This window comes from Ambystoma mexicanum, chromosome 11, assembly GCF_040938575.1.
Source record: "Ambystoma mexicanum isolate Mex_15411 chromosome 11, UKY_AmexF1_1, whole genome shotgun sequence".
Taxonomy (NCBI): domain Eukaryota; kingdom Metazoa; phylum Chordata; class Amphibia; order Caudata; family Ambystomatidae; genus Ambystoma; species Ambystoma mexicanum.
Window position 1 is genome coordinate 1,242,689,059 of NC_090934.1, and position 23,648 is coordinate 1,242,712,706.

Here is a 23,648-nt window from a genome sequence, read left to right on the forward strand (position 1 = left end):
CCACATTTAGTGGATTAACTGTCTCAGTTACCTGTTTACCCAATACTAAAATAACATTGTTTACTCCACCACCTGAACTCCCAAACAAGTATTGTTCCTACCACTACATGCTGCTATCCTTATAGACCTAGGGAGGGGTCATTATCGCTTAGGATAATGAAGCTTCTCCAACGTGTCATTATGCCATGATAGTGACCTCTCTCTCTCTAAAGCTATACTTTACCATATTGGTTTGACATAAAAAATGGGCCATATAACCCCACCCTACTCTAGTTTACAAAAATATGTTCGCACTTATGGTATCATTCAAAACAGACTCTTTTCGTCAAAATATTGTGCATGGTCAGAATTGTTGGGCTCATTTTAGTTAATACTCTGCTAATTCTTGTCCCTGCCAGTTTCACTTTCAACACTGCGGGCCTCATTACGACCCTGGCGGTCCCGTAATGAAGGGTGCCGGTACGGGACCGGCATCCTTCATTACGGGACACCCTATTACGAGGTTCCCTTTGCGGGACCCGGTAAGGACGCCTGGTAGAACCAGGCGTCCTTAGCGGGTCCCGCGAGGGGACCAGGGAGCTAATAACGGGCCCGTTATTAACGGGACCGTTATTAGCTCCCTCCCCATTCCCATTGAGCCCTATTCGGGCTCAAATGGGAATGGGAATGGGTTTTTCCAATGAGGACTTACCGGGTCCTCCATGGTTGGAATAGCCCGCTAAGTTCCCGGTACTGGAGCCCGGTATGGAGGCAGCCATGCCCTTATTAAGGGCATGGCTACCTCTATACTCGTAATGCGGCCCTGAATCTCTTATTTCGTATGTGGGCTTAAGGCCCTCTGCAAATAGTGTGTGTCAAGTATATCACGCCGGTGATTTAATGGCAAACCTATTATTATTTATGTCTGCAGTGTACAATACAACCTCTTATTCTGATCAGTTACGTTGTCCCAGCAAACCAGGAGATCATCCAGGCAATGTGCTACCTCCCACTTGCCCTTTGTAGAAAATCACCGCTCCCGAATGTATCCAAGTGGCATGCAAAGAAATCTAAAACAATTACAGAGGATCGCAGACACATTTGGGTCTTGAAACATTGGTTGTAATTCGATTTGGTCACCTACACAGGATAAATAAAATGCCCTAAACTACTCTCCTTATCTTAATGAGATGTGTAGCTCAGCAAGTATGGGCATAGATTGCCGGTCTACCCAAATGCTGGTATTACAATTGTTATGATCCATGCACATACACAGTTCACCACCGTCTTTAGAAGCAATAACAATAGCCATCAAACCTTCTAAGTGTTCTATAAGTTCAACAACATGCTCCGAGTTCAACCTTTCTAAACCACTTTTATTGCCGACAGTCACGCTTTGGACCTTCACACTTCCAGCTCCATTTCAGTACATTTTGTGACAGAATTCTTTCAATTTGCGAAACCTACCAGAAGGTATTTGGGTGTATAGTCTTTGATACTTGCCTTTATCAAACAAACTCTACATAATCTTCAGCATTGCACATTTTCCAAGCGCAAGCAGCATGCAAAAGGCACCTTTATGTGCCCAATCCCAAATACACATGTCTTTCGATCACATACGTCTTGCCTTGCCTATCATCATCTTTGCCTTGTACCCCAAGCTAGCTTGGTAGTAACCCAACTCTGAAAAAATGTGACAGTTTATATACATGTGGTGATTTCTCATAGCTCTGGTCCCCTCATGCTCTTACCTATGCTATTTTATTCAACATGTATACTGTGCCCAAATTAACCTTAGTGGTTTTACAGTACCGGGCCACTCCGCACCAGGAGTAACCAGACCCTGGTCTGTGTCGGAAAGGAAGATGGAAAAAAGGTGAGTGCAAGGGAGAAGGTGGAGTAGCATAGAAACACACATACTGACACGTAACAATATTCAAGTTGCTTGAGTGGAAGAGTGCAATTGTAGAAATACAGGTTCAGAGGTAGTCATTGGAAGTTGATCAGATGGAATGCCTATCAGAAAGATGGTGAATAAAACATCTCACGTTTACAAGAATTCTCCAATAATGGTAGTTTCTAGTACGTTGGTGGGTGGTACTAGAAATAGGGCATGGTTGTCTGATGGCCACGAGATATGCTCATGTAAGCCCTTGAAGTGTCGAGGCTATGTTGTCAGGTAATGCTTTTAGGCATTGTCTGCCAATACCCAGGGAAATAGTCTGGGATGATCAAGCCAATTGTCATAAGTGACAGAGAAAAGAGTTGGCTGCATAATGGTGAATGCGGAGAACACAAAGGGGGGAACATGAATAGGGAAGATCAGATTAAACCAGCCCTCCAAGAACTCTGCATACATGCATGGACCTTCTGTGAGGGCAATGCTCTAGTATGAGCTGTGGGTGAGGGGGCATGAGGTGCAAGGCGGAAGCTATCACCTTGATGTGATGGGGACTGGTCCATCGAAATAAATGAAGTCTTTGATATCACATAGTCATGGGTGTGGGTCTAGTGATGTAGTAGAGATTCTGGAAACATACATTTCCTAGTATAGGGCGTATACACCCTGATTCCAGAGCTGGGGTTGCAGAAAGCATACTATTATGGGTCACTAACCTTTAGGTATGAGGCAGGACTGACCCGGGCCTAAATTGACTAGCCAAGAAGAAGCACAAAGGACATTTTACATTGTTTTAAATTGTGTTGTGATGAAACTATGATCTTTCACAAAATATACAAAACCTTATAAAACCATACAGTTAATCAGTTCATCATATTAACATTCAAATATATAATCATGATATCACAATCCACATTTCTAGTTTACTGCATAAATAAATAAATAGTTATCATAATTAAATTATCCATACTTATTATTCAAAAGACCAATTTTTTTGCAACATTCTTATCACTTCTGTAGTAAGAAAAATGTAATTACCAGCATTCCGACATTCCCACATGTCTTTCAAATGTACTTCATGTCTTATCACGAAGAAACGTCCCAGGTATTTTGTCCAATTACTCGATAAGGCCAGACATTCTACTACAATGTGCTTAAGAGTTTGTACAAATTCTAAATTCTTACAATAGCCACATATGCCATGACTTGAATAAGGGTTTTTAGATCGATAAATAAAATGTCCCCAGAGGGTAAGAGGTTTAAACAAAACCATTAAAATTGTTCACGAAAGAAAAACATGATTATTGTTCTAGGTATTTAGATAGAATCCCCAGAGCTTTATCTACCTGTGAAAACGTTGAATGCAAACTATAATTTCTTGTTTTATTCACTTTCAATTTAGTACATTTCTTTGAGACATTTTTTCACCCACAATGGATTGTCCTTAAGATCACTTTTCAATCTTCCACAATAAGCTAACATAGATTCTGCATATAGTTCTACTGTAAGCAAGAAATTAGATGACTGACTATACATAGCTGTTTGCAAATCTTCATACAGGGGAGGCATTAGCAGGCAAGATTATTTTGCCAAATAATAAGACTGCACGCCAATGAAACCAGTTCTGCAGAGACAAGTGGCCAAGTTCATAGCACAGTGATGCCATATGGATGGAAAACAGGAGGTTTAGTGTTTATTTTCCATACGCTACCTTCTAGTCTCTCCCACGGCAACTCATATGACATCGGTTCAATTTCAAACCAATACAGGATCGTTGGAACTACTTTACCAACATAAAATCTGAGTACTCTTTTAATTGAAAAAGTACAGTATTTCTGATACATTTTCTTCATCTGATAAACCAGCTGATCAGGTTTATTCTCTAACCTCTTTACAATAGTTTCCTCCTTTGGTTGTGCTGTAATCGTGAAGCCTATATATATATTTTTTCTCAGTGAAGCTATTTGGACATTATCAATAGACCACTGAAATTCATTGCCCTCCTAGCTTAGCACTAACAAAGGCTACTTTACTTAATGCTTCATTGAGATCGGCTAAATACAAATTAAAAAGGCAGGCTGCCAATATGCATTGCTACCTAAGACCTCCCGTTATACCAACAGAATCAGTTAAATTGCCAAATTCATCTAGTTTAACTTGAACCCGAGTATCTTCATGAATGCATTCAAGAATTGCAAGGAGTGAGGATAGAATTTCCCATTGCCTTAGCTTTTTCCATAGAATTTGCTGATTCACTGTATCAAAGGCATTAGAGAAATCCACAATCGCCACATACAGAGAGGGACCCCTATTCAATCATGCATTATCCCTCAGAACTGTAAGTATCAAACCATTTAAATGTCTTACCATACCTTTCTTAGACCTGATTTGGGCTTCTGATAATATTCTCCTATCCATGGCCCAAGCCTCCGACTTCTCGAGAATCAAAGCAGCAAAATGTGTAGCATCTGAATCTAACAGCACGTTCGGTCTGTAGTTTACGGACTCCGACTGATCACTTTTATTGAAGATCAGGACTATTATAGATTGTTTCCACGATTCTGGCATTACTCTATGGGTCAACATATCTCTAAAAAGCATCGCCACAAAGCTGCCCACAACTCTTTACTCAACATTAGTATTGCATTTGTTTAACCATTAGGTCTGGCAGCATTAAAAATACCTTTGCTTAATATCAAAGATGCCTTTGATATTAAGCATTCTATATCTTCAATCTCGAAGTCTATATTCCAAGATGTGGACTCACACCGTATTTTAGTGTTACTTGCCCAGTATAAATGCCAACGTGGTTCACTGACTGCACTACATTGTAAGACAATTTACATATTCATAGTGTCATTAATTAAAGACCAGAAATTATGTGATTTCTTTTGGATCAGGGAATTGAGCATTATCTCCCCATCTGTTTGAACCATCCAAAACCTAGGGGTTTGATACCAACATTTATATGTGTTTACCAGTTCTCTTTTCCTACTGTAATAGTCCTCACTATCGGAAAAACGTATCCTCAATTGGCCGAGTTTATGTCGATATATTTTCTTCCTAGCCCAAACAACTTTATCAAATATATGAGTATGGGCAACTGTACTAGACCATGCAGAGTTTGGCTACTCTCTATCCCATAGGAAATCCTTAAACGCTTTACTGGTACAAGCCGATTGGACCACTCCCTCAGTAGCATTACTTACGTAATTCTCTAATTCTTTCACAAGAGTGTACCCGCCTTTTAAAATTTCCTGATATGATTACCTCCACAATTGACACTCAAATTCATGTGACTTTTAGACATATTGGTTTTTGAGCTTGACTTCTTCTTCACTATCAACATATTGTGATCGCTTTAGTGAGTATCCTTTACCATAAAAAATTGCATGCACCAAACAATGTTTAAAATAGAATCGTATCATCAATTATAGATTACTCAGCTCAACTTTTCCATGTTACATTTCCATGAGATCTCCTCTCACAAAGCCCACTCTTCAAACATGGCTCTCAATTGTTTATCTTTAAAGCTGCTGCAATCGATATTAGGATTAGGGCTTTGCTGGAACATCTTGCCACCTGCATATGGCCCTTTCTGTACCTCACTAGAGGCAGCAGGTTTCCAGATGACCCCGTTGTAGACTCAGATCCATTCAAAGATGGCCAGCAGGGCAACTCCTGCACATCGAAGTCGCGACACTCTGCAGCTATCCGGCTGCTCTATGGCAGCGCTGCGTAGCCTTGACTGAACGAACCCACAACAAGTGAAGCAATTGTCGAGCCGGCAGACTGTGCTGGTCTACCACCAAGGGCCCTACTTAAGGCCCTTGTCTGGCCTTCTTATTCATCCATTGCTGGAACATCTTGCCACCTGCATCTGGCCCCTCCTGTACCTCGCTGGAGTGCAGGGGGAGGCCAATGCCTTTTTCCAGATGACGCCATTGTAGACTCAGATCCATTCAAAGATGGCCTGCACATCCGAGTCGCGACACTCTACAGCTATCCTGCTGCTCCATGACAGCGCTGCGGAGCCCTGACTGGATGAGCCCATCACAAAAGAAGGATTTACAGAGCCAGCAGGCTGTGCCAGCCCACCACCTAAGGCCCTACTTAAGGCCCTTGTCTGCCCTTGTCTGGCTGCAGACGTTGTGGTGATGCCACCACATTCTTATCTACTGTTGACTGTATTCTCATGACGAACAAGGTAAGGAGGCTACCCTCCTCCTGTGTCTCGCAGTTTATACTGCATGCATATTCCTACTTACTAACTCAACTGTGCTATGTAGCTTGTTGTTTTTCATACTTCTGCACTTTGCCTTCACAGGCGTGCACTTCCTTAATTGCCCTTGTGTTAATTGTTCACCTCACCGCTCTGCATCATTCACCTTCCAGCCGTATTCGTACCTCCCTACCCCCCTTCTCTGCCTCCATTTGCTTAGCCACAGCTACTCCAATCCACCTGATATTGCCACTCAATCCTAGAGCTGCTGCTTTTACATGCTACAACCTACAATTCTCTCTGGCTCGCCCGATTGTAAATTACTTACTTATCCTCACTCTTTTAATTGTGCTAACATATATCTGTATGCCTAATGTAATCCCCGTACCAGGAGGCATGGCTTTGCTAGACTATGCATTTGCCCTTACTTTGACATTCATGTATCTGTATGCCTAAAGTAGACCCCTGCACCATGAGGGGTGGCTTTTCTAGACTATGCATCTGCCCTTACTCTGACATTCATGTATCAGTATGCCTAATGTAGCCCCCCGTATCATGAGGCATGACCTTTCTAGACTATGCATTTGCCCTTACTTTGACATTCATGTATCTGTATGCCTGATGTAGCCCCCCGTACCATGGAACATGGCTCTGCTAGACTAACCCCTCAAGAACATGTAATGTGTGCATGTGTACACACTTCCAAGATTGTCATCTCACACTTACTGTAACTAGCACCCTGATACCTGAGGGTTTGGTGTGCTGCTATAAATGCATAAATAAATAAATAAATAAATAAATAAATATAGCAATGCAAATTTAGATCTCCAGCCAATATCACATTTGCTTCATTGGTGATCAGCCTAATTCGCACAATTTCCAATATCTTTTCCAGAAAGATATTGATGTTAGCAACAACAGGATTACAATACAAATTCACTATAAGTATATGTGAATTTTCACCTTTGATGTTAACATTAATTGCTACTGCCAAGATACCTTGGGATATTCTCTGAGAGGACATCTATACATTTAATTTTAGAATTCCTAGTCGCAATCAGTAAACCACCCAATGGTCTTCCTCCATTCTGATTGGTTGCTGCTTGTTAAACCGTTGTGAACCCATCTAACCAAATATTAAACGAGAGCCATGTTTCTTGGAATAGGACTATATCATACCTGTCAAAATGTGGCTTTGTTCCCCATTTTTCAAGAATCTATCGAAGCCTCTAGTATTCCAAACTAAAATATGAGTTTCATCTAATATTAGAGATCTTTAGCAGCTTCATCTCTTTTTGTAAATTCCCGTTTCAAAATACCCAACAACGAAGCCCAGTCTGCTTGATCCTCATCATCCCTATGCATTACTAAACCAGTCCACTAATTTCTCTGCAACTTTCCTGTCATTTGTTTTTTTTCCAGTTTCTGTCGTACCATCTTAAGATCTATTATGCTCCCCTCAACCCAACAAACCACTATTGTCTTGTATTAGAGACGATGTCCCCTTCCTCTCTTTGTAAACCATACACCCTCATTTTAACAATCCCTCCTTTTCAACTAGGATAGACCTGGTAACAAAGGAGGATCTCAGGAATACCTCCACAATGTCCGTATGTACCTCATTCGGGAAGCTAATATAATCTATATCTGAAGATAAAGCCCCATCTAATGCTGGAATTTCACACCATAACTTCAAAGTACTTGTAGGATTTAATACAATTTCCAAATTAATTCAAATGTGGCTTAGGTTCAAAATACAGCCTTCTTTCTTCAACCATCTCTTTTGCTCTTAAACTACCACCTACCGAAGATCTACCTGACACAGGAAGTGTGGATTTCATACAGGGCTCAGAATCACATATTCATTCTCTATATCATTTTTATCCTTCCATCCCAAATATTTGCAGAAGACGTTCTCTGTCCCCTACATCCTGGTTTAGTGCTAAGGGGCACTCATGAAACAAGTCTACATACTTTAAAGTGTCCATTTGTGTTTGATCCTCTGAGTTTGGTTTAGAGTTCAGTCTCTCAGACAGATTTCCAATTTGTAACTGGTTTCCCACCAAATTATCTTTGGGATTAGATCTCTTAGACATATTAAAACTGGGCTCTGCTAGGGGGTCTCCTAACATTCTCATTGTGCATTTGTTCTATATCTCCCCCTCCCTGCTTGTACCAGAGATGTCATTTGTAATACAATAAAAACTCTGTTGGTCTTCCAGCCCTTTTGACGATGGCCCGCCATGTAATATCAAATCCTCTTGATCATACCTCAACTGCATATTTTGCACAGCCTTATTTGAAATTTTGACCAATGAGGTAAAGTCAGCTTTCTCACATTCAGGATCTACCAACAAGTCAGCAGACAGAGCTTTCAATGGTACTTGGCCATCTGGATTAATGCCAGTTAAATCAATACACTTTGTACGGCCCATTTTGGTTTGGATAGCTCTGTGTGTATCTAAAAGTGTGATTTGTTTAGCTAAGTCTCCAATATCCTCTTCTGGGCCCACAGGTCTAACATTAGCACTATCAGCCTCTTCCTCAGTTAAATGAAGATTCCTAAGGAACTTTCTAGAGTTATTCCTCAATTGATTTTTCCTCCCATGTTCAGACTTTTTTCAGTGTCTTTTTAGACTTTCTTCCAACCTGTAGTTTGTCCTCTCTTCTTCCTCCTATTGTTGCCTGATCCTTGTCTTTTTCTACATTATTCTTCACACAAGATACACTATCACCCGTCCCACCTGCTCATCCAGCATTACTACTGTAGCTGACTTTGCTGTATAAGCCCAATTACTTAAAATATAAATGTTTACATTTAGCTCACGTACGATTAAGGTATGGGGGTTCACCTCATCTCGAGTATTGTCTTAAAGTTCTACTGAAGCACTTAGTATAGAATTCAATGCCAAGAGGAAAGGTGGTGATAGCTTAATTTGATAGTCTGCTTCCTTTAATGTTTGATGCATTGCTTTGTGCTCACTAACATCTGGTCCTTGTGCCAGTTTACTGGAAGAAAATAGCTTGATTAACTGCAAAGGTGACCCTGGAGTAGTCTCAAAGTTAATCGCAGATATGGAGCTGTTGATGTTAGGTGCTTGAACATTCCCACTTTGATTTGCTGACCATCGATTTCATTGATCTCTCCAATGTTCACTTGCTCAGACTCCGATGCGAGACAACCAATATTACCAACCCCTTCTAATACGCTATAGGCAGTCAGATTCCCTTTGCCTTCCATGAGACAAGCCCTTCAGGGTGCCAAGCGTCTTATCTCAGTACTCGCAGGATCAAATCTGTAATTTTCTGACCAGCAACTGGGGTTGCACATATCTTGGCTGCCCATGTAGTTTCGGACCCGTAGTTGCTATTATTCCAGCTGGTGCTAGTGTAGTAGCCTGATGTTCCACCTGTTCTCCTAGGTCAGTGCATATTAGCTGAACCAGCTCCTCCTTCGAGTGAACTTGCACATGGGTCAAATTGCAGGATTTAGGCCTTTGGTCAATGATCACCTCGTCCTTACCAGTTTCCATTGCTATACATGTCTTCCCTTGTAGCCCTTGTAGACTGACACTAGGCTATTTATTGGCTGTTGATAGCTGCATATTTCTATTAAATGAGTGTGAAATATTCGTAGAGCTTGAGTGGCTTTGCGGTTTTTGTGTATAATTTGTTCTTAACATGTGTGTGTGTCGTTGCGGTAGATGGAAGGTTTGTACTGCAAAGATACTTCAGAGACTGCAGCGAATAACAGAGTCAGTTTGCGTGCCGCACCAACAAGATGACTAAGGTTACATCCAGTACACGGTGCTGGTGGAACAAAATTAAGGTTCTTGACAGCCCACACTGAGTTCTGTTATTCTGTATCTCCGCGGACCACTGCAGACCACTCTCTGCTTAAAATACAGTTGTAAAGGCGTCTTCCACCCAGGTAGCACAGCTCCTCCTTTCAACAATACTACTGGCCAAAAGACTCCAGCAAGCCAACACCACTGCAGACCACTATCTGCTTCGCCCTCCCAGATTACAGGCCTAGACTCCCAGCCTCATTGCTTCAAAAAAGGCAGTAAGAGTTGGAATTCCTGAGAAGAAAAAAAATCAATAATCCCCTTAAATAAATGGCAACACAGACATACAGGCTGTGCATATGTCAAACACAACATCATGCTGAGAGTAGCAATGTGCAGCGCCCTATGACCTGAACACACACATACGCCCAGGCACAATAGTACAGAGCAAACCTGTGTCCAGCAGCATCTCCACAATATCTTTACTAACTTCATGTGTGCATCACTGGCCATTCATCGCAGCGCTTGTGATCCCCCTATGGAAACTCCCCTTCCGGTTATATTTCACCATCTTGTTCACCAGTCCACATGCCCCTTTGTTCTCATCTGCGCTCACACTTTACAGCATTGTGATATTTGCTACTCCATTTATGACCTCCAAAACTACACCTTTAATATAAAGTTTTGTCCTATTTAGGCTATATTGCCTCTGAGTAAGTAGATCAGTAGCCTGGCCACGTTGCTTCCCAGAGGCCTGCAGATAGCAGACTGGAATGGCTAGCATCAGCTACCTGCCCTTTCATCCTTCTGCGGTCAATAACATCAGTACCAGGGATTTCAGTAATAAAAGTGTTCACTAAAATTCAGTTTTTGGTATGCTCAACATAAATGTTGATATTATTAAAATCAGTTTTGTGAACATTCACCCCTCTGAGCAACTCTACCTCTTTTTTTTTTACCATCAACACCCATTGCAATTCACAAACAGGGATTTTAAACGATAATTCTGAATTTGGAGGGAAAAGCCCGGAGCATAGCCCCACTGCCTGCGTGTCCCAGACAGCCCCGCTGCCTGTGTGTCCCAGACAGCCAACTGCCTGCATACCCTAGACAGCCCGCTGCCTGCATACCCTAGACAGCCCCACTGCCTGCGTGTCCCAGTCAGCCCCGCTGCCTGTGTGTCCAAGACAGCCAACTGCCTGCATACCCTAGACAGCCCGCTGCCTGCATACCCTAGACAGCCCCACTGCCTGCGTGTCCCAGACAGCCCCGCTGCCTGTGTGTCCAAGACAGCCAACTGCCTGCATACCCTAGACAGCCCGCTGCCTGCATACCCTAGACAGCCCCACTGCCTGCGTGTCCCAGTCAGCCCCGCTGCCTGTGTGTCCAAGACAGCCAACTGCCTGCATACCCTAGACAGCCCGCTGCCTGCATACCCTAGACAGCCCCACTGCCTGCGTGTCCCAGACAGCCCCGCTGCCTGTGTGTCCAAGACAGCCAACAGCCTGCATACCCTAGACAGCCCGCTGCCTGCATACCCTAGACAGCCCCACTGCCTGCGTGTCCCAGTCAGCCCCGCTGCCTGCCTGTCCCAGACAGACCAGCTGCCCGCGTGTCCCAGACAGCCGCTTAGTCTTCCTTAGTGTGATGGCTTCTATTCAGGTGCAGATACCTCAGTTGCTCTACTTCGGGCTTTAAGCTTCACCTCACTAATACCTAGTTAAGCAATATAACCATAGGAGGGGGGACATTACTGGGGAGGTAATGCCGTGGGCAGCAGTTCATGAGGGCTTTAAACGTGAGCCCCAGGGCATTACCTCACTGGTAATGCCCCTTGTCTGAGGGTTATATTGCTATTAGTTCCCCGGCACGTTGTACCGGGGTACTAATAGTGTATTTCTCTTGAGTTGAGAAACGACGTGTTAACTGTTTCTCAACTCGAGAAAAACATTCTAAAGAAGATGTCTGCCATGGATTGGGGAGAAGGGAACTACATGTAGTCCATTCTCCCTTTCCATGGTGGGCATTCTGGAGTTGGTGACGTCCTGGGGACACTACTGTTTCTGGGACAAGGAAGCACAAGGTAAGTGGGGAGGGTATGGGGGTGCTAAATATGTGAAAAACAGGGGTGGGAAGGTGGGGATGCACTGGCACAGGGGAGCTCAGGGGAGCATGCTTACCTGAATCCCGGTGAGGGAAGATGGCACCCTGCCGCTCTGAGGAGACTCGGTACGGGATCTATACTGTGTGTAAAAGACCCCATTCTGAGCCTCCTCATTGGCTGGGAGGCCGTCACCCCCCCACACCAGGCACTAATGAGGCATATTCACGTGCCTCCAGCATTCCACTGTATTTTACAAACGTCTACCTGGCATGGCCCAGACAGCCCACTGACCCATCCGTTAGTGACGCAAGTGTCCATCTGTTGAACCCCAGAAATTTGACAACTATATACTGTGGTGACAGGGAATGGTGAGATTGACCAAGTGGTGCCATAAAGATTGCTATAAACTTTTATTTTAACAATATATTCACCTTTCTAACCCTAACTCTAATGCTGTTTCCCTACCTAAACTGAAGAAACTCGGGCAAGTGTCAGGAATTTCATTGAAAGCCAAACAAAAAGTCACCATCCTGGTCAAGGCCCCTACTCTATTTCTATCACTACAATAATCACAGTTCAAGAAGAACACTGTCTTCTTCCAATTCAGGCGAATGACTCCCTTCCTTCTGGATGCAAATTATATCTGCAAACTGATGGTTCATAAAAATTCAACAAAGTCCAAAAAGTTCACCATCTTCTTCCAATTCAGCGAATGACTCCCTTCCCCCTGGATGCAAATTATTTCTGCAAACTGATAGTTCATAAAAATTCAACAAAGTCCAAAAAGAACACCATCTTCTTCCAATTCAGGAGAATGACTACCTTCCCCTGGATGCAAAATCTTTTGACAAACAAAGTTCGGTGTAGACTTTAACTCAGCCAGTATTTCTCTAGGAGGTTTCAAAGAGTCTACATTTCTTATTCATCTTGACAGGTCCCGACTGGGACGAGGAAGCTGTTCCTTGCGTTCCTTTTGATTTATCAGTATCACACTCTTATGGAACTGCCCAGGGATCTGTACAGCAAAGTAGAACAGTATGGAGGTTTTCTTCAAAAAGACTCTGATTGGTTTGAACTTTTTGGCTTAGTGTAAAAAATATTAGGGCATACGCATAAAGACCTGCCCTTGGCTTCAGCATTTTCAGGGTGTCGCACGTGCCGAAGATTGGCCAGAAAGGAGAGCATAAACTCTGTTCTCGTCAACGGGATCTTTTGAGAACTTTTCAGGCTCTTTCATTTTTCGAGTTGATAACTCAGTATTATTCTTTCTTGCCAAGGTGTATGTTTCTCTTGTTTAATTTGCAGTTCGTTAGCCTGATGTAACAGAGACTTCTTTTTCAGATGCCCTTCGGCTTCCTCCCCAACTTTGCCAACTCCTGTTACCTGTTTCGTGGAGTTGGGAAAACTTCACTGGTTCTACTGGGGATTTGAGCGACAATATCAGTTTCACTTGGACTGGTGGCCAACTTGACAGTCTTTCATTTATGTCTCGATGCATCGCCAAGATTCTGCATACATGTCCGGTTTGCTGCAGCTTCTTCATAACAGGACTGGGACATCCATTTCGGTGTAGTCATTGGACTGCTCGGTCCACCCACTACAGGTCACGCCACCACTGTGCACTATCTTCACCTTCCTTAGGCCGACTGCTGGTCAAATGGTGAGGCTCTTTTGGGGCATCTCACCAATGAAAAAAGGTTGTCAGGCCGGGCTAACTGCTTTTCTGTTTTTGTCTCAACAGTATACTTGCAGTAGGCCACCAAGCTTCGTTGAAATAACTTTTGACGTTCTGTTTCCATACGGCACACCAACTTCAGTTTCTGCTCCTACTTCTCATACGGTTCGCGCTTGGGCCGTGCTTCAGAAATTCTTGTGCATTCTCCTGCACCACAGCCTCTACGCTGGGTTTCTTCCTTTGGTGGAATACTTGGACTTGCCTTCCAAGTCTCTCCACCTCTGCATCACGTTCGCAAGATAGGCCTCTGTCTCAGCCTCCATCTCTCCAGGGATCTCTGCTTCTCTTTCTTGCTCGCACCCTCAACCTTCGTTGTTTGATACTAATGACCTCATATAGCAGGACCGGCACTAACATAGCATCTGTTTGATTAGCCACGGATGGGCGAGCGGCTTTCTCGTTCTGTTGTTTCATTTTCAAGTTCTTTCTCGTCTCAGTCTTTATCGTTATAAGAGTATTGGACTTTATACAATAACACGTAGTTTCGGATGTAATTCCAGATAATGGAGATCTAGCCGCTACCACTAATCTATGGGATTAGGAATTAAAGGAGTGTCGTCTCCCACTAGCTTCCCTCTCCCCAGTAAGAGAGTCCCTCACCCTGAGGTCCTCCTGCATTTTACCACCCCTAGGGTGACTTTTGGATAGCGACTGCACCTCCCTAGCCTCATGGAAAGGGTCTTCCCCCTGGGGAAAAGTGAAACCATCTGAAGGATCATCACAATACCTATGCCCACACTGCCCACTGCCTCTCGCAGGTGACCTGCACTCAGCATCTGTGACAGCCACTTGTGATCCCTGTAAAATACCTGCCTAGGTCCGCTTGAGCTACCAGTCGTCTATCGCCTCCATCCAATTGTGACCACTATTGCCTGCTCCTCTCCATATGTCATTCCATATGTGATCCCAGTCATACACGCCCCTCTGTCTTTATGTGTCCCCAGTCACCCCTTCCCTCATTTTCTGATAACCCCAGTCATAGTTTTCATCTCCATATGTTACACATAGGTGATAGCGGTCAACTCTGGCACCTACCTGCTTGTAATACAAGTCAACATTTCTATCTATCTGTTTGTGGACCCAGTCCCCTACTGGCTTCAACTGTCTGTCCCCAGTTGTGAGAGGGTCAGGGTTCTGACCCTGTCAAGTGGGGATGGGATCCATTCTTGACCTGCTGTGAAAGTCCTTCCATGGTTTTCACCAGAGCCTGTACAGCCCCAGAGGTAGGGTGTGGGAGTAGGGAGGGCCCCAGTCTCTGTTCCTTCTACCTGTGCCTGCATGATTGAAATAAGTACCACATTTTTTTGTCCCATACCAGCATTGCACAATTCTGGACAGTTTCTCTGTTGGTCCAGAGGACTACATCATCCAGAGGGCCTGGTGGTAGAGGAGCGAGCAAGCAACCCAACCTGGAGAGAGTCAGCAAGTAAATATGGAATGGCAGTGCAATCCGCACATCAGCCCTGCAATTCCAACGCTTCGCGCAAGGAAGGCAGTGACACATTTCTTACCTTCACAAGGACTGTGCAGTGGATATCATATAAAGTCGGGGTCCTAGTTGTTCAGTGCAACCTGAACTGCACCACTGTTCTTACCTAGTTGGCCGGTTACAAATTGGGAGTTTGATGATAGCTTGTGCGGGCCACCATTTCCAAATGCAGGTGGACTCATGTACAAGAAAGGGACTGGTCTTAAAACCACCTATGTGTGTTCCTACCTGTAACACCTAACCTGGGGAAAAGAAAGCCAATAGTTGCCACAGAGGACCAGCTGAGGGAGAGAACCAACGGTGGGGAAAGGGGGAAGATACAAGGGGGCACAGGAAACAGGATGGTTAGAGTTGTTCAGGTGTGGTCAGGGGAGGAGAAGGATGAACGAATGGCTAAGCAGAAGATCATGGACAAGGATTGTTAAAGGAGTGTGCAATGTGGGGTATTGGTTGGAGGGAAAAAGAAGTATTTGGATGTGAGTGTGTGATCTCTAGTGACCAGCCTGGGCTTGAGGGACACCAGGGCTAGGGAGAGACGTACCTGGGGTAGACGAAAGAGAGAGGGACCACCCATGGTGAGCCCCTCCTCAAATACTTCAATACAAACCCTTGAACAGTCTTCGAGAGTTGGTGTGGTCTTGAGGTCGTCTGTGACAGCAGGGATAAAATGCTATTCCTTTGCTGCTGTCACCCTTTGCCGACCACTGCCTAGATCTGTGTGTACCCCATGCAGTCGGCTACCTTTATTTGCCTGTGCCCGTAGTTTCACTGACGCGTTCTGTTTTTATATAATGATGTCCTTTTCCTCTTGTACACCACAAGTCACTGCATTGTCACAAGTTTCTCCCCTTCTCACCTGTTTCTCCTTCCTTGTGACCTTCTTGGAAGTGGCTTCCTTCTTTTGTACTGTCCGAGACTTGTATAGGCCTGGGCGCGGGTCTTTAGATTCCAGCGTGAGTTCTTGTTGCCTTCGGCTAGGAAGCGTTCAGTATCCAGGACGTGGAACCAGGAGGGAGATAGTCCAGGCTCGGAAGGAACCGAAACGCCATAGAACCCGGCACAAGATTAATCCAGGAATGAATCACGGAAGGGGAAAAGGAAGGGGACGAGCGAGTACCAGGAATAGAAAGGAGGTAAACAAAGGAATCAAAAGGAGCACAGAGCGGACTCCGATAACACACGTCTAACTACTTCAAGCAGTAGCGTGGCTCTTTTCTAGGAAGTCGAGCGTAACACGGAAGGGCTGGTGTGCAGTGTTTCGGAAGTGACGGCCATGTTGGTAGAATCACAGAGTTCATACCGCAGTGCATCATGGACCATGAAGTCCAGAATGGACGCATTCGGCGGTTCATGACATGCATTGCCTGCTTGTTTCCATGCACCTCTTCTTTCTTGTGTCCAATGCTACCCAATGCCTCTTTTGTTCCATACGACCATAGTCCATTATGCTTGTGGTCAGAGAAACTGCCTTAATATGCTTCTCCCCTGGGCAAGGCCCTTCCTCCATCTACTTGTAAATGCGGAAGCCTGATTCCTCTAGCAGGACCTTGACATCTCCCTACCAAAACCCTGGGTTCCCCTTGTTATGTTACTTTAATAGCCTTTTATACTGCGCACAACACAACCACAGTAGTCTTAAAGTGCTGAGCCTTGCCTGTATATAGGCGACTTGTGACCTCTTCCAGAGTGGCAACCAGACCGTGGCCTGTGGGGTGAAGAGGAAACTGGGAAAAGGTGAGTGGGAAAGGGCAAGATGTTGAGTCATATAGTGAAGCATACAGAGTTAAGTCACAAAATGGCGGCAACAATAACATATGGGTGAGTGCCAGTGATCACTGTGATGTATGTATAGTTGTGGGTGTTTTGACCGGAAATAAATTTGCTTAAGAGAAGGAATGAGAATTGAGTATGCTTCTGGAACTTGGCAACCCACCTGCATCCCACACCTCTTCCAGCTGGGGGGTGGGAGGGGTAGCTCATCCCAAAGCAGAGCTCTTCTTCAGAGGCTACTGACTGCACGATCGGCCATTTTGTTGTGGTGGTGTCCCAAAAGCTTGAACGTGCCGGCCATTTTAAGGCTTGTTCCTCACATAAGTGTGGTGGTTCCAGCAGTCAGCCTGGGGGTCTCACCGCATGTTCTGTCTCCCCTCCAGGCTGCGCCTTCCTCACCTACTGTGCCCGGGAATCCGCGCTGAAAGCCCAGAGTGCCCTGCACGAGCAGAAGACCCTCCCCGGGGTAAGTGGCTTTCTTGCTGCAATTGAAGGAGATGCTTGATCCTGTCCACCGCTGCTCCGTCGCGCACTTTAGTGCCAGAGTTTGCTTGTTGTCTGTGCTTTGTCTGCCTTGACATTACTCTGGGCTCTATCGATTGCCTGTTCACTGTCTTTTTAAATGTATAAACCGTTTGTCATTTAGAATGCATTTGGGCGTTTGTCACTGTAATCTCGTTTGTGATCTAATGTTATAGTTCAATAAAAAAAAAAGGTCATGAATAGATTTGTTTAAATTAAAAAGGTATTGTTTGCGCATTGCTAGGTCACAAAAATAGCCGGCACCTCCTTTCTGCCTTCTGAATTAGGAAATCGATAATAATCAGGCAGAGGGATTTTGTGTACAAAACGGGCATTTGCTTGGGAAATGTGGGAGAAGTGTGTTGTCATACACAATTTAGGCAAGTCGTTAAGGCTGTTTTATATTCAATTTCTAGTGAGAAGCTAAACAGGAGGCGTCGTAAGGGGGGATTTTCCGTTTCTGACCAATGTGGAAGGGGAACTCTAACCGCGCATAAGTAGTGTCAGTGTTCTCTTGATGTACCCCCACACATTATCCCGACCAGTGTTACATTACCCGAGAAAAAAGTGACATTGCTGGTGACTTTGAAACCTCACAGCAGCATCAGGGCCTTAAGGATCAGATCTTACAGTAGAGCAGGAACCATACAGCAGCATTAGAGCCTTAGACCATTATTACAGCAGGGTTCGGAGCCTTGCAGCAGGATCAGAGTCTTATATCCTTACGGTAGGATTAGAGCCTTACATCAAGATAAAATGTTACAGCCGGGCAGGAACCTTACAGCAGCATTTGATTCTTACACCATTACAGCAGGATTGGAGCCTTGCCACAGGATGGACGCCTTGCAACAGGATCGGAGTCTTACACCCTTAGGGTAGGATTAGAGTCTTACTGTTATAAAGCTCAGTCCAGGCAGCTTTAGGTTAATATATAAGTTTACTTCAGTTCTTATGATCCAGTTACAGTTACAGGATTAAGACTTAAGACAGAGACACAGAGAGAAGAAACACCGGCACCCATCACCCAGGAAGGGAGGGCTCAACTGACACAACATGGAACTCTCATCACAGCATTCTCCCACTCAGCATTCATCAACATTCCACAGGCACTCTAGTGACATCATAAATCACATAACAAACCACACCAGACTAACCAAGCACATCACAACACATCTTCCCCTTTACAAAACACACTTGCAACAAAAGCTTCACAACACTTACATCAAGATCAGATGTAACAGATGCCACAGGATAGACACTTTGCAGCAGGATCAGAGTCTTACAGACTTATGATAGGATTGGAGCCTTACATCAAGATCAGATGTTACAGCAGCATTAGAGCCTTACACCATTACAGCAGGATTGGAGCCTTGCCACAGGATAGAGGCCTTGCAGCAGGACTGTAGTCTTACACCCTTACGGTAGGATTAGAGCCTTACATCAAGACCAGATGTTACAGCAGCATTAGAGCCTTACACCATTACAGCAGGATTGGAGCCTTGCCACAGGATAGACGCCTAGCAGCAGGATTGTAGTCTTACACCCTTACGGTAGGATTAGAGCCTTACATCAAGATCAGATGTTGCAGCCGGGCAGGAGCCTTAGAGCAGCATTAGAGCCTTACACCATTACAGCAGGATTGGAGCCTTGATGCAGGATATACGCCTTGCAGCAGGATCAAAGTCTTACGCCCTTATGGTAGGATTAGAGCCTTACATCAAGATCAGATGTTACAGCCAGGCAGGAGCCTTACAGCAGCATTAGAGCCTTACACCATTACAACAGGGTTGGAGCATTGCCATAGGATAGAGGCCTTGCAGAAGGGTTGGATTCTTACAATCTAACGGTAGGATCAGAGCCTTATGTTAGGATTTGAGTTTACAGCAGGGACGGGGCCTTACATCAGGATTAGAGCCCTACACCATTACAGCAGGATCAGAGCCATGCCATAGGATCGGGGTCTTCTTACGGGATCCGAGCCTTACAGCGTGAGCATATCACCTGCACAGTGGGCATGGGGCCCTGCACTCTTTGTGCATGGGCAGGTCGGGGATGCCAGTGTTATGCAGGAGTTTCATCAACTAGGGTGAGGTTAGAGCAGAGACGTTTCACCATTTCCATCTTTTCTGCGCCTGAGAAAACAAAATAGTGATGGATACCTAAGCCAACTATTGGAATAGTTACTGTGTAGCATTCATTGCATATTTTTTTTTCATCTTGCAGGTCCCATTACAAAAAGAAATTAAATATAATCAAATTGATCTTTGTATCATACTTAGGTTCCATGTGTTAAAATCACAGAAAAAATGGCTGTTTACACAAAAAATCGCTGCAAAAAGGCTGTGGTTTTGCCGCTGCAATCCATGTAAAGGATGCAAGGGACACCCCGCAGCCCCTGCTCCCCTTAAATGGTATAATGGGGTACACCTTTACCGGGTCAAACCACAGCATTTTTGCTGCGATTTTTTGTCAAGGCGACATTTTTGCCACGATTTTATTACTGCATACCCATTCTGAGCATTTATATCGCACATTGCAGCGTGAGGTTTCTAACCCAGAGCCCACCCACCCACCTCAAACACTTTAAACATAACTTAATGTATGCCCACGCCCATGCAAAGATACCTTCAACCTTACTTGACGCCACATCCTGGAGAAATACCCATTAGCTGAGGTTTGGGGGAAGACTGCAGAGGCAGCAAGCCCAACACAAATCACCAACAACTCACTGTAGAACACATTACCAAGCCTTTTCAGTTCGAGCCACCATCAGGGATTGGAGGGTGGTGCATTGGATCTCATTGTGCAAACATTCCCTGCCTGCCATTAGGTTCAAAGAAACCCGAGGCGGGATACCATCTGTGGTGGCACAAAAATAAGCAGACGTTTTACATGGGCCATAGACTCCTGATTTTCCCACACTAGGGCCTTGCCACCGAGCGGCGCAAAAGGGCACGGCTGGGGACTAGTAAAGACCTAATGTATGTCAGAATGTCTGCTTAGTGCCATTCATAGCCTCTCTCAGGATTCAAGGTGGGCATAGGCCATATTAGTGAATGTGGGCAGAGGAGGCTGTCCTTTCCGGATGAGTTCAAGAAAGGGGTTCCTACTTAGCTTCGAAGAGGTGAACAAATGGTGGCACCATTCAACCCAGTCTCTGCCCCCACCTCAAGGAAGCCGTCCATCATTAATGGCAATGCCAGATCGCATGGGTATACCAGCAACCCCAAATGCCATTCAGCATTGATGGACCTCATCTGTGCGGTGCATCTTAAGTCCTTAGCCACAGCGGAGTTGGGACTCATGTCTCGGCATACTCCGCCACAGACAGAGACTCTCAGAGAATACCAAAAAGGGGCAGATTGAAAGGCATAAGCCAACCCTCCCGATCCTATGCCGTTCCCATGGGCGGCATTCCATTCCATTGCACTTTACTCTGCGTTAACTCAGGGGATCATGTGGTAACCAATAATGATTATAGCCTGAATGCCCAGCCCAATCTGTCTCTGCATGAGAGCTCAGGCAACCCCAGACCTCAGAGATATCAGTGTCTGCCCAGTCTAGCACTGGCCTTCTGCAATATAAAGGATGCCTTGGAAATGCCATGGCTGTGCATTGTCCAGGTGCCGATTAGAGCTCGAGTGCAGGGCAAGAAGTCATTTCTCTCAAGTGAAATGTGAGTACCATACATCTAATATCCCTTGAGGGTGTCCTGAAGTGGTGAAACGGCCAGATCAGTGTAGTGTCTTCAGACCTTTGCCTGCGGTGAGGACAAGGAAAAGTATTCAGTATTTTGGCTGTAGCCTTTGTCCTGAAATATAGGACAGGTAAATCTAGTCAACATCCCTGGGTTCTTTCCTGAAGGAAGAAAGTAGCAGCAAAGGTCAAGAGTTTGAGGCTCTGTCATTCTTGGCACTGACACATTCGTCGAAATCCAAGGTCAGTCTCTGGCAGGGGTGTTGCTAGATCTGGAAAAGACCCGGGGCTATGCTAATTTTGGGACTGTCGGGACTCGAGGTTAGCTAGCCTTTTTGGTTGTAACCCCTGAGCTTCTATCTGGGGCTACAACCAAAAGATCTGGGGCGATAGCTCCCTTAGCCCCCACTAGCAATGACTCTGGTCTCTGGTCTTGTCCAGATATGCGGGGAACCCCACAATGCACTATGCTTCCAGTGGTTTGGGTCTATTTGACCTAAAACATTTGACCTAATCACATTTGATTGAATTCATTTGACCTTTTTTTTGGTCTAAAATGCAGGGGGAGACCCCCACAATCTCCTGCCCACTTCCCCTGAACCTAAACTATACCCTTACCCACCCCATATATATAGATATATTTAATTAAATTCGACCAAAAAAAGATTTTGAAAAAATCGATCAAATGTTTTAGGTCAAATGTTTTTAGGTCAATTCTGCTAATACCGCTTCGAGTACGTGCTGGCTTTGTTCTGCAAAGAAAAGCTGCGGTCAGCATTTTGCTGGAGCGAAATCCTCCACCTTACCACCAAAGTTGTGGTATGGCAGTGCGGTAATGTTGCAGTAATGCATTGGTTAGCCCCATGTTTTCCCGCAGCGCTGTACTCGTAATGAGGCCCACTGTCTTTGAGCAGAGCTGCACCTTCTGTATTAATCGATTTACTAAACAAAAGCCCCTTTCTACAAGAGATAAACCCTACTTCCTGCAGGCGGTTATTCTAATCTGCTCCTATCCGAGATAAGGCCATCGAAAGAGGAATGGCCCTCAGCGACAGTAATAACAGACTCGAAACCCGGACACTTTGCCATTTAGCCTGTTCCAACACCTTTTGTTGCTCTAGTTTCGAGATAGGGGTGCCCTGATTAGTTATAGATAAACCTCTAATCCTGATAGGCGTTTCTCCCAACCAGTTACTGACTTCAAAGCAACCTGTACATTCCGTGCCTCGTTCTTTGTCAGTTTACCACATAGGTTCGTCTCATCTCTGGCCATAGGGTCGGTTATCGCGTCAGTCCCTCCGGCTCATCCTTGATCACAGCCTTGCTCATCAGGTTTGATTTGTGGTCACAGGCAGTGATTAGCACTTGGTCACCTAAGGGCAGGCTCCCCTTTCTACACCCTCATGCAGGGGTTTCTACTGAAGCTTCAGTTCTGTCCCGGGGGCCGGAGGATTGCTGCTGGAGATCTAGCTATCTAGCTGTGAGAGACCGTCATTTGGCTTCAACTGCTTAGGCCTCTTCTCTTAAAAGAGTGTGTAGACTTAGACTGGTATGCTGAGATTGCCATATTTGTTGTAGGCCGGTTCAGTCGCATTTGCCATTTCTGCACGCCTGCTTATAATTGGCCCACCGACTACTTCATGACATTCTCTGCATAGGCTTCACTTCAGCCACAAGAAGAGTTTCTGGAGCCAGTGCTTGGGGCAAAGCTTCCCATGGCATGTTTTTGGTTTATTATGTTCATGTTGCAAGGAGAATTGCAAATGTGATGGGTCCAAGGATCCACGTTAAAACAACGTATTCCGAAAAGCATGAGTTTCAAAATGGCGAAGCCGACTTGCTCGCATTTTGAATCTCAAGCTTTTGGGAATCTTTGCCTTTGTCCCCTGCTTTTCCTTCAGTGTATGCGGGGGGCAGCCCTGCAACCCCCGCAGCCCATAATGCCAAACTAGAGGAGCGAGGGACACCCCTGTAACACCTGCACACAGGGGCGTTGCTAGGGGGGGGCTAAGGGGGCTATAGCCCCTGATCTTTTGGTTGTAGCCCCGGATAGAATCTCAGGAGCTACAGCCAAAAGACTAGCTAGCCCCAGTCCCAACAGTTCCAACATCAGCGTAGCCCCGGGTCTTTTCCAGACCTAGCAACTCCCCTGCCTGCACACCTCGTTCAGCATTTTGCGATTCGTCGTTTTCAACTCTCCTAAATGCGCTGAAAAAGCGCATTCAGCATTTCTTTACCATTATTTGGGGGAAATAAGGTGCAGAAATATAACAAATTCCAGACGATTACTCTTAAACATCCACTCTGCCAATTCGCCAACACCCCCCTCCAACATTGCACGATTAAAACAAACAACTGTACTTTAAGAAATCAAGAAGTATACAAGAAAAGTTGTTTTACAGATCATGCATACACAATACGCGGAGTCTTGCTGAACATGTCA

The 23,648-nt window shown here is 45.0% G+C and overlaps 1 protein-coding gene across 18 annotated transcripts in view; it reads left to right on the plus strand.

Moving 5' to 3' along the window:
• The window catches only part of CELF6 (CUGBP Elav-like family member 6), a 582,701-nt gene that overhangs the window by 105,019 nt on the left and 454,034 nt on the right, over positions 1-23,648 (plus strand). For all 18 annotated transcript variants that reach the window (XM_069624632.1, XM_069624633.1, XM_069624637.1 and 15 more), the window contains exon 2: positions 17,371-17,453. In XM_069624632.1, the coding sequence (XP_069480733.1) occupies positions 17,371-17,453 (83 nt within the window). The remainder of the gene's footprint in view (positions 1-17,370; positions 17,454-23,648) is intronic.